This window comes from Rhinichthys klamathensis, unplaced genomic scaffold (assembly GCF_029890125.1).
Source record: "Rhinichthys klamathensis goyatoka isolate OS25496 unplaced genomic scaffold, OSU_Roscu_1.1 h1tg000404l_1, whole genome shotgun sequence".
Lineage (NCBI taxonomy): Eukaryota > Metazoa > Chordata > Actinopteri > Cypriniformes > Leuciscidae > Rhinichthys > Rhinichthys klamathensis.
The window spans coordinates 1,340,596-1,352,743 of NW_026606905.1; the positions used below are offsets into that span (position 1 = coordinate 1,340,596).

The 12,148-nt window shown below is 39.5% G+C and overlaps 2 protein-coding genes across 3 annotated transcripts in view; one reads left to right on the forward strand and one right to left on the reverse strand.

Moving 5' to 3' along the window:
- The window catches only part of mppe1 (metallophosphoesterase 1), a 100,481-nt gene extending 98,132 nt beyond the window's left edge, over positions 1 to 2,349 (forward strand). Inside the window, exon 9 of the mRNA XM_056234736.1 lies at positions 2,146 to 2,349. Coding sequence (XP_056090711.1) covers positions 2,146 to 2,328 — 183 coding nt within the window. The 3' untranslated portion in view covers positions 2,329 to 2,349. The remainder of the gene's footprint in view (positions 1 to 2,145) is intronic.
- Positions 2,350 to 4,473: 2,124 nt separating this feature from the next.
- Positions 4,474 to 12,148, reverse strand: part of gnal (guanine nucleotide binding protein (G protein), alpha activating activity polypeptide, olfactory type) — a 200,119-nt gene continuing 192,444 nt past the window's right edge. For both annotated transcript variants that reach the window (XM_056234747.1, XM_056234746.1), the window contains 2 exons: positions 5,979 to 6,046; positions 4,474 to 5,791 (listed from right to left, as the gene is read on the reverse strand). In XM_056234747.1, coding sequence (XP_056090722.1) covers positions 5,645 to 5,791; positions 5,979 to 6,046 — 215 coding nt within the window. In that variant the 3' untranslated portion in view covers positions 4,474 to 5,644. The remainder of the gene's footprint in view (positions 5,792 to 5,978; positions 6,047 to 12,148) is intronic.

Genomic DNA, 12,148 nt, shown 5'->3' on the forward strand with positions numbered 1-12,148 from the left:
GTTGTCAGACCCATTGTATCTATTCACAAGGGAACAGAAATACTATAGCGAATCCAGAAGTGGAATTTGTTCTTTTTTGTGGAATGTTTTCAGGCGGGTTTTCCAACACATTCTCATCCTTTGGCGTCATATAGGTGACGCCATATGACATTTCGTCGAAATCTTACGCACATGGCATCCTTTAGCGTCAATATAACACACACTGTTATGGGTAGGTTTAGGTCTGGGGTAGGGTTACGGTTATGACGCCTTGGGATCTGGGATCTCATATTGACGCTAAAGGATGCCATGTGCGTCGGATTTAGACGAGCGTCACCTGTATTACGCCTTGGGTTCTGCGTCTCATATTGATGCTAAAGGATGCCATGTGCGTAAGATTTCGACGAAATGTCAAAAGCGTCACATGTATGACGCCTTGGTATGAGAACGGGCTGGGGTTTTCTCAGACATACTGATTATTTTGTCAATGTGGATCAAACCATTTCAAATATGTAAAGATTTTCTTCAGATTCAAATTTAACCCCAATTTAACCATTATTATTGGGCAGCAAATACACCCAAAAGTATTTTATTGGCTTAAGACTTGAAAGGATAAGTAGAGTAAATCCAAGGCAAATTCTTGTTGTCCATCATCCCTTTCTGCCTTTGTTTAATCCAAAATACAATTATCATTTTCAGAATATACCTGATTTTTAGTATTCAATTTTAGTTTAGAGATTGTTTTGATTATTTTGCATGTAGTCGTTTATGCAACAATCATCAGTATGTTAGATCAGTTAACAATCATCATCACTTCCAGCTCAATTAGATCCAGACTGAACGGTTTAGGGGTGCATTTCAGTAGAACTTGCTACTTAAAGGTGCACAATGCCGAAATTTTCAGTTAATGTTTGTAAACATAAAATTCAAACTTGGCCCCTCCTGGGGCAATTAATCGCAATTAAAAACACTTACGTTTTTATAGATTTTATAATGTAATAATTTCACAGTTAATCTCCACATTAATATAGAAACAACACAAAGACAGAATATTTTAAATACTTGTTTAATGACATCTTTTTATGAATGAAGGCCAGTATCACTGATTTTAATACCTGCTACTGATGTCTTGATGAATTGATTTCCCCCCCAATTTTAAACATTAATTATAGCCATTCAACATTAGTGTAATTGAAAGCTATCCATTTATTTTATTTTTTTTACATTTATTAGGCTTCAAAAATATATATATTTTTTAATTTAAGTGAACTTATGACATTTATTATGGGTTTATGTAAGGATTGTTTTATTTACTTGTGCCCTTCCTACCTGTCTAACATATATACAGAATTTGAATAAAGTTATCAAACAGTCTGCGCTGCATACATTATAAATTAAATATAGATTAATCCTTATTAAAAGCTTTGGTCAAGAGCAGCGAGTAATTTTCTCTGTTACCTTTGTTCTTTGATTAAAGGTAATGACAGACAGCATTAGTCAAGCCAAGTCACCTTCATTTATATTGCGCTTTTCAACAATATAGATTGTTTCAAAGCAGCTTTACAGTGATAATAGGAAATTAATGTAACAGATTGTTTTGGCTTTACAGCAGCTCTAGAATAAAGTTATTGTCCAGCTAAAGTTAGTTTTGATTGATTCACTTCCGTTCCAAAGATCCTTAGTTATTAACTTAAGGGGCCGCTTACAAGACACCGTTCTAACAGCCCGCTCATTTGCACAACAACAGTGCCTGGTGGCTCGAGAACGCAAACCTTGAAATAGGTTCCAAGGTGCAAGTGTTGAATTTTTTTTGAAAAAACGTTATCTCCGCGTAAGCTTAAAAAACACGAATCTGTGAAAACGCTGACAGAATTTTTTGTCACTTCCGCGTATCCATGTGAACGGGAATCATTTTGACAACGTTTTATCTGTACAGAGGTAAAGGGAAGGGAAAGGAAGGGAAGGGAAGGGAAGGAGGCCTTCACAGGACTAGTTGACACTTCAGGACTGCATTGTCGTCGTGGTCGACTGCATAGTTTTTTTTTCTGATCGCGTCATTTTTCTTTGATTAACATTAATTACAGACAGCATTAGTGACAGCAATAGTCGAAGAACTTTAACTGATATTTAACTAAATGTTGTTGTATATTCTGTCACTTCCTGTAGGGAATATTCTCCAGGTCCAACTTCAGGTTGTCAAAGTGTTTTTTGCCAGAGGAGAGGAGCGTGTTAGCGCTTTACTGCATCAGCTGTCTGATCATTGCAATGATAACACTCATCCATCTAAAGATGTTCAGAAGATCACTGCACTTGACAAATAGCTTTCTAGCAAAGTACAAGACTTTGTAACATGCACAAGACAGTTTTGTGGCACTGCAACATCTGTGAACATGAACTGTTCTTCTGATACAATTCAATGTTGAGTATCAATGAGTTTCCTGGTTTGGATGTGCTCAGTGTCTTTTTTTTTCTAATTTAAAATGTAAAATAATTTTTTTGATGCACAATTAAAACTGTGAAGTAGTATTTTTTGTTGTTGTTGTTTCTACTTTGCATTGGTCCACACTGAAGTCACACTGTCAAAACTCTTCATAGTCAGCTAAACAGAAGTCTATGTGGACAACACTGGTAAATATATCATGTTCACACAAAAATGCATTCAATGTCCACATCTCCAAAAATCCATGAACACTTTTGTCATTCATACTCCACCACCTGTAAAATACTTTTAGCATTTGAAAAATGTGGTGCAAATGTATAGACTCCTTTCCAAACTATTAAAAATACATTAAAGAATTCTGTATAAAAAAAATAACATGTGCATTTCAACAGTTATATTGAAATGTATAGCAGAACATTTACAATATGATGGCTAATTGTAATTTCAGCGAAAAGACTACACAGGTGTCAGATTTGTGTTTTTTTTTTTTTTTTACTTTTTTTTTTTTTTTACAGCAAGAGAGTGGACCAGAACCCTGAATTGTTATACTATACATTTAAAAAAATATTTTCAGCCCTGGTTTCAGGACTTTTGTTGTTGTTTGTACTATATGCAAAAAACAAATTCCAGAATTTATGTGAAAAATCATTTAATAAACTTTAAAAGTTAATGTAATGCTCTGTTGTTAATGGTGCTGTTTTTTTATGTGAGTGTGTTATTTGTCGAACAAGCTGTGGTGGTTTGAGCAAGTTTTGGAAGTAAGATTAAATGCAGACTGTATGAAGAGCTTTGAAACAATGGCTTCAGTATTAGATGATTAGCAACTGGAAAAGAAAATACAGATTTTAGGAAAAAACATCCAACTTTTCAAGTGGCGATCATCACACATTACTCAATTCAAAGGTAAACTCGGATTTCTTTTAGAGGTATTTTATTTGCAAAATTACATTTCTTCCCACATCTCCATTTTAAACAAAGACCAAGGTCTTCTAATGTGCCTCGTTATTAAAATAATCGTTAAGAAATGAAAAAGAATAGTTTTTATTTTTATTTTTAATTTTTCTTTATTGTCACTATAATTTAAATTTCTGAAATAAATTTGAACATGTAAAAGCTGCAGAGTAGAGTAAAGAGAATAAAGCCTATCTACCAGTGTTACAGCCATTCACAGCCTAAAGTTACGCCACACACTGTCCCTGCACTTCACCAGTTGAGAATTGAACCGCAAGAGTACAGTCAAGGATCCAAATTAACAATTTATGGGGCATTTTGCATGGACTCGAGTGCTTATAGTGTTTTAAATATGAGTAATCTAGGCAGTCACTCGTGTTTAATATATTAGTAATATTTTTCATTAAAATGAAAATTGAATCTGCATGCTGTTTATTTATCTTTTGAATACACATTGTATTTTTGGTGATTTGTCATGCAGTTATTTCTGTACATTTGATGTACATTTGATATACAAATGATGAAAAATATAAAAATTTTGGGGTGCACTATTACTTTGACTTATGATAACTGTCCCACTGGTGAGTGAGAGAGACCGTATGGGCCCACTCAAGCTGTGAGGTTTACACTATCAGTGCTCACATTCACAATGCCAGCGCAGTCAGCATGCGCTCAGGACGGCCAGTAAGGAATCGCTAGTCTTACTTCCTCATTCCTTCTATATTATGTTTGTATATGCATAGCTATGCATACAACCTCGCTAAACATTCATAAATATGTATACATATAGGCACACATATTATTATGAATAATTGTACATATATATTTATAGAATATATGTTTTCACGTTTTTATAAATGTATATGTACACATAGGGTGCAGATGTACAGTACAATGTGGTATAGTATCTGCATGTGTATGCGCACACGCATGCAATCACACATATCTACACGCTTTCACCGGCACGACCCTGCGTACAGTCTGCAATACGCGGCTTCTAAAAATGTGCCCTTCCTGAAACCGGACAAAATTTTGGAAATTTTGAAAAGATTTCCAATGTTTTAAAGCTGAGTCCGTTTGACGAAAACAGAAATTCAAAGAAAGAATTTTAAGACATATTGTATTTGCAGTTTCTGAACAAAGTGGTTAATTTTGCATATTGTATACAATATTTTTTGCCTAATTTTTCTTCATTTTATAGTAAAAGACATTAAGTAGTTTTATAAACCAGAAAAAAAACTCAGTCTACAGAGAGATTTCCCATCAGCACGCTGTGCTGCATGTAATATTTGACATCAAGCTGTACAGCGCTGTCCATCACACATACTTCATCCTCATTTACAGGTACAGCCATACTCAAAGGCACAAAGAGCTTCTACAAGTCAAAGTTGTCTTTCTTGTTGAAGTTATACAAAATAACATTTTGAAGTCCTGTACAAGATTGAGTGACCTTGCACATTTTTTAGGATTAACAAAACAAACCCCTTGAAAATATATTGTTTTTCTGTTTATCTATATTTAAGACTACCTCCAAAATGGGGGCTGCCCATAGTAAAGGAGGCATCGGTTGGCCAGTGGCGGATCTCCCAAGATGGACGCTTGCTGCCGCAAAAAATGCAAATCCCACAGGCCCCTGCTCCTACACTACGCTCTGTGCTCTGTAATTGGTTACAAACTCCTATCTAGCCCTGAAGTCCTTTCTGCACGCTTTGCAGAAAAAAAAGCAACAAAAAAAGGCAATTAAAAATGAAACTAGACTAAAAAAAATGGTAAAAAAGGATAAATATAGAGGTGCTACATTGTGAATTTTGCCTCCTGCAAAATTAAACCCTTCATGTACCCCTTCACTCCTATGTCAAGTACTCCAATATCCCCTTCATTAGGTGGAGGGGAAAGGTCAAACCACCCTGACACAGGTCACAGGTTACCACAGGTTTTCATTACATCAGCTGGTTTAATCACATCTAATCTAACCTCATCTAAAGCCAGCCAATGCTGAAAAACAAAACAAAATATAAAGAAAGGAATGACCTGGGAGTGACACAAACACAAAATAGTACTAATTTCATCTTATACACACACATTCATATCATTCTTCCCCCTCTCACTTCAGATCTCATATATAGACTAAAATAAATAAAAAAAGGAAAGCAAACAAGTGAAAAGCAGAAAAAGGAAAAAACATTACAACATTGTCACTCTTCAGTAGTTCAGCCCATGTGATGTGGGACTGGAGAAGTGTTGATTGGAGGAACAACCGATCCAGGCAGCTAATCACAAGAGTTCATACTGGCGGAGATGCATCCTCTGAATAATGTCACGACAGTCATTGAATACACGACGGATGTTTTCCGTGTCCACGGCACAGGTAAAGTGAGGATAGCAGTAGTGTTTGTCTGTGCCACTCGCTGTGCTGATTTTCTGTGGGTTCATGCAAACACACGTCATGTCAGGCAACAACTGATGTGTATGAGCTGTAGTACACTTTTTAACTTTATTGTTTAAAAGTTTACTACAGCTCATACATATCTGTTATACCAACATTGATAGTGACTTAACATTATAGATAGTGACAATAAGGAAAACATAAACACATAATTATTCATACCAAAAATTCATCTCGGATAAAAAACTTTGCCCTGGACACTTTCGGATCTTCTCCTGGGTCAGGTGTCGCTGTGCACATAAAGAAAACAGATTATTGTTTAATGCATGCAAATCCATCGGAACAATTTGAAAAATCTCAGTCATAGGTGAGTTTCAAAGGGTTCATACACTTTTTCCAAAGTCAAATGAAAGCACTTTTCAACCATTTTCAAGGTGCATTTTCAAGCTTTTCCAGCACCACACAGCTGTTGTAAATTGCATATTTACATAGACAAGTCAAATCAAGTCACCTTCATTTATATAGCGCTTTTTACAATACAGATTGTTTCAAAGCAGCTTTACAGTGATAATAGGAAATGAATGGAACAAAGATTGTTTTGGCTGTAGAGCAGCTCTAGAAGAAAGTCATATTCCAGTTTAAGTACGTTTTTGATTGATTCATTTCTGTTGCAAAAATCATTAGTTATTAACTATGCTTATACGACACCGCCCTCAAACGAAAACTTTTAATGTGTTCTGGCCATTAATTTACATGACAACGGTGTTTGTTGCCTGAGAATGGAAACTTTGAAATAGGTTTTGAAAACGATACTGTTATCATCTCCGTGCAAACCTCAAAAACGTGAATCCGCAAAAAATGGTGACGGCATATGGACATGCGTACTACGAGTTTAGTCTATAGGTATGCGCGTTTGAATACGTATGTGCGCGGGCACGTAGTCTTTCTTTGCAAAGTGACATTGCGAAATTACAAGTTTACGTGGATCCATGTGAACGGGAATCACCCTGACAATGTTTTTATCTGTACAGATGGAAAGGGCAGGGGGAGGCCGAGGAGGCCTCCAGAGGGGATAGTCTAGTTGATACAGTCTCTGCTGACACTTCAGAGCTGCGTTGTGGTCGTGTCTAGGCGCAGATCCTTCATCTGATCTGGATCCGGCAGACTACGGTAAACCTCGCGATAAACAGAGAGACTAATATTAGCATAGATGCCTTTTTTCTAATGATGTAACTAATACATCAGGTGTTATGGGAAGTGTTCTTGGTTCCGGCTGACCAAATTTATGCAGCCTAACAATCATTTTAAATTATTTGAATTATAGAAATTATGGATGTGACGAGATAAAAAATTTGACGAGATTTCTCGTCACGGGAAAAGGTTTCTCGCGATATCGCATGATAGAGTGTGAGGGTGAAATTAGCATAGAATATGCCACAGCTACGATTACATTACGGTGCCCACCGCGGCACCACCTCCACTGTCGTTTTGCTTTCTTTACAGAAATAAAAGCCATTTAATTTAGTTAGATAATGGTAACTTCAATTAAACGTCTGGTCTGCTCATCCAGCACGAGTTGCAGAGTCGCACACAGTGCAGCAGGAATCACGATCACGTGCGCGATCACGAATTTGAAAGTGAAAGTAAAACGCCAGCTCCCTGATGCAAATAGGCTACATACAATAGCCTGTCTCCGAATATAAAACCCATCTTAGGCTTGGCTGTGTAGTTGTGACCACATCTTAGTTTTGGTCTCTGTTTGTACTTTGATTATTGAGAGAGTACTTTGATTATGGTTGCACTTATTGTTTGCACTTAATAAGACTAAGAAAAAACATTATTTATTTTTGTCATTTATACTTTTTATTTCTATGTTCAATTTGTGAAAACGAGTTCAATAAGGAGATCACACACAGCCTCAATCAGAAGTTCTGGAAGCTCATAATTAATGTACAGTAAGGTCTGAAGAGACTCATATGAAATCATACAGGAGAGAAGCTAGTCAGTTGAGTTTGTGGCAAAACCGTGCTTGTGCTTGTATATTGTTGTCTTTCAATGTATATGATAATTCATACTGAAACTGAACTGACATTCATTACAAGATGATTAGTTAAAACATTTCAAAATGCACCTGCAGACATGAATTTTGTCATTGAGGATTTCTTAAAAAAATCAGTGCAAAAATCTTGTCTCGTTCTCATGAACCCAATCTTGTGTCTCGTCTCGTGAGCTAACTGTCTTGTCACACCGCTAATAGAAATTGATAATGTGTTATGCCAGGATAAAAAGATGTGTTTTTAGTCCAGATTTAAACTGACAGAGTGTGTCTGCTTCTAGGAAGACTGTTCCAGAGTTTAGGTGCTAAATAGGAAAATGATCTACTGCCAGTAGTCGATTTTGATATGGACGTTAAGGACTATAATGCATTAAGAGCTCAACCATTTAGGGCTTTGTAAGTAATTAGCAAGATTTTAAAATTTATACAATGTTTAACAGGGAGCCAATGCAGTGACAGAACTGGGCTAGGTCATAATTCCTGGTTCTAGTAAGGACTCTAGCTGCTACGTTTTTGGACCAGCTGGAGTTTGTTTATTAAGCGTGCAGGGCAACTACCCAGTAGAGCATTACAATAATATAGCCTTGAGGTCACGAACAAATTAACTAACTGTTCCACAATTGTCATTGAGAGCATATGTCGTAATTTAGATATAATTTTAAGATGGAAGAATGTGGTTTTACAGATGCTAGAAATGAGGCTTTCAAATGAAAGATTGGTATCAAAGAGCACACCCAGGTTCCTAACTGACGACAAAGACTTGTCAGAACATCCATCAAGTGTTAGACACTATTCTAGGTTATTACGTGCAGAGTTTTTTGGTCCAATAATTAGAATCTCTGTTTTTTCAGAATTAATTACTAGTCATCCAATTTTGCATTCCGTTAATTTTGTGAATTGATAAGTTTCATCGGGGCACAAAGAAATATAGAGCTGAGTATCATCAGCGTAACAGTGAAAGCTAACATACACACGTCATCACATTTAATCAAATGTTGCATATGCAGAAAATATTTTTTTTTTAGATAGACTTCTACAATAAATGATGTTTTATTGACAAGGTTCGGGAGGAGCAGGTGCAGATGATTAACCCAATCAGCACAGGTGGAGATCAATCTGTAATCAACTCAGGACAAGATAAATAACAGCATAACCCTCCTTTGATTCCTTGACAGTTTATCAGCATTTGGCCCCGCAGTAGCCTACCTTCCTAACATGTCCGAATCGCGCTCTTCCCGTTCGATTAAGAATCTTCGATTCGATGATTCGATGAAATCATTCATTAACGCGATGCTTCCTTGCGGCGTAAACTCACACGTAAACAGTAGGTCGCACATTACGTGCAGATTGCACACAGAATCATTAAGAACCTTTCGTTAACACTGTCCTGGAATTTATTTACAAAATTGCTTCGAAACTTAAAGTTATAGCATAAATGTATTTTTATTTTAGAAGTAAGTAATTTAAGCCCACAGCTTCACTGTTGGTTTTTCTGATTCAGAACGAACAAATCGGCAGGGAATGTGACCCATAGAAATGATGAAAATAAACTAAATAAACGGAAAAAATGGAAATGATGAAAATAAACTAAATAAACTGAGAAAATAAGACCATTTTCAAACGTTTAATAATCGATCTCTCAGCCCCGCACAGTTTCTGCTGAGCTCGGGATTCCAATTGCACAAGTTAAAACCATGGATTCAGCCTCGTCCATTTGAATTCTGGGCATTAACTTGGATACAGTTGATTTCCACTGTTCTAAACGCGAACTGCTATCTTTGCTCGGCCACTTAAACTTCAGATGCGCATAATCCTGCAAGGATTTAATCTCTCACCTCCTCTTCCTCGAGTCTTTGATTAACACGCAAGAAGACGAGCATCGGCCCGGCCCGCCAGGCCCCAATCTACTCCTCCCTTCGCTATGCCTCACACCACAGGAACTCAATTTGCCCAGGTAAGTTTCTCCACTGCCGCAGCAGTGATGTCTCCTCTGCTCACGCAGGAGCTCTGTTTCTCTGGCTATTTTCTCCACTGCCGCAGCAGTGATGTCTCCTCTGCTCCAGCAGGACCTCTGTTTCTCTGGCTAATTTTCTCCACTGCCGCAGCAGTGATGTCTTCTCTGCTCCCGCAGGAGCTCTGTTTCTCTGGCTAATCTTCTACACAGCCGCAGCAGTGATGTCTCCTCTGCTCCAGCAGGAGCTCTGTTTCTCTGGCTAATTTTCTCCACTGCCACAACAGTGATGTTTCCTCTGCTCCCGCAGGAGCTCTTTTTCTCTGGCTAATCTTCTACACCGCCGCAGCAGTGATGTCTTCTCTGCTCCCGCAGGAGCTCTGTTTCTCTGGCTATTTTCTCCACTGCCGCAGCAGTGATGTATCCTCTGCTCCCGCAGGAGCTCTGTTTCTCTGGCTAATTTTCTCCACTGCCACAGCAGTGATGTTTCCTCTGCTCCCGCAGGAGCTCTTTTTCTCTGGCTAATCTTCTACACAGCCGCAGCAGTGATGTCTTCTCTGCTCCCGCAGGAGCTCTGTTTCTCTGGCTATTTTCTCCACTGCCGCAGCAGTGATGTCTCCTCTGCTCCAGCAGGAGCTCTGTTTCTCTGGCTATTTTCTCCACTGTCGCAGCAGTGATGTCTCCTCTGCTCCAGCAGGACCTCTGTTTCTCTGGCTAATTTTCTCCACTGCCGCAGCAGTGATGTCTCCTCTGCTCCCGCAGGAGCTCTGTTTCTCTGGCTAATCTTCTACACAGCCGCAGCAGTGATGTCTCCTCTGCTCCAGCAGGAGCTCTGTTTCTCTGGCTATTTTCTCCACTGCCGCAGCAGTGATGTATCCTCTGCTCCAGCAGGAGCTCTGTTTCTCTGGATAATTTTGTACACTGCCACAGCAGTGATGTCTCCTCTGCTCCCGCAGGAGCTCTGTTTCTCTGGCTAATTTTCTACACTGCCGCAGCAGTGATGTCTTCTCTGCTCCCGCAGGAGCTCTGTTTCTCTGGCTATTTTCTCCACTGTCGCAGCAGTGATGTCTCCTCTGCTCCCGCAGGAGCTCTGTTTCTCTGGCTAATTTTCTCCACTGTCACAGCAGTGATGTCTCCTCTGCTCCTGCAGGAGCTCAATTTCTCCAGGTAAGTTTCTCCACTGCTGCAGCAGTGATGTCTTCTCTCCAGTTCCTCACTATTCAGAATTAATATTCCTGTTAAAACCCCTAATTGATGATTTTCTCAGTCCAGCGAGCATTGGTCTCCCAGCGGATGTTGCATGCATCTGTTTCTTCTTTCTCTGTCCAGCGAGCATTGGTCTCCCAGCTGACGTTGCATGCATCTATGTTTCCTCTTTCTCTGTCCAGCAAGCATTAGTCTCCCAGCGGATGTTGCTTGCATCTATGTTTCTTCTTTCTCTGTCCAGCGAGCAGTGGTATCTCAGAGGACGTTGCTTGCATCTATGTTTCTTCTTTCTCTGTCCAGCGAGCATTGGTCTCCCAGCGGATGTTGCTTGCATCTGTTTCTTCTTTCTCTGTCCAGCGAGCAGTGGTCTCCCAGAGGACGTTGCATGCATCTATGGTTCTTTCTCTGTCCAGCGAGCATTGGTCTCCCAGCGGACGTTGCATGAATCTGTTTCTTTCTCTGTCCAGCGAGCATTGGTCTCCTAGCGGATGTTGCATGCATCTATGCTTCTTCTTTTTCTGTCCAGCGAGCATTGGTCTCCCAGCGGACGTTGCATGCATCTATGTTTCTTCTTTCTCTGTCCAGCGAGCATTGGTCTCCCAGCGGACGTTGCATGCATCTGTTTCTTCTTTGTCCAGCGAGCATTGGTCTCCCAGCGGACATTGCATGCATCTATGTTTCTTCTTTCTCTGTCCAGCCAGCATTGGTCTCCCAGCGGACATTGCATGCATCTATGTTTCTTCTTTCTCTGTCCAACGAACAATGGTCTACCAGCGGATGTTGCATGCATCTATGTTTCTTCTTTCTCTGTCCAGCGAGCATTGGTCTCCCAGCGGACATTGCATGCATCTGTGTTTCTTCTTTCTCTGTCCAGCGAGCATTGGTTTCCCAGCGGACATTGCATGCATCTATGTTTCTTCTTTCTCTGTCCAGCGAGCATTGATCTCCAAGCAGACGTACTATGTACTTATCCCTACTCTCTCCCGTCCAGCGAGCATTGGTCTCCCAGCGGACGTACTGTGTACTTATCTCTATTCTCTCCCGTCCATCGAGCATTGGTCTCCCAACGGACGTACTGTGCACTTATCTCTACTCTCTCCCGACCAGCGAGAACCGGTCTCCCAGCGGACACAGCGTGTATCTATCTTTCCATTACCTCTGTCCAGCGAGCATTGGTCT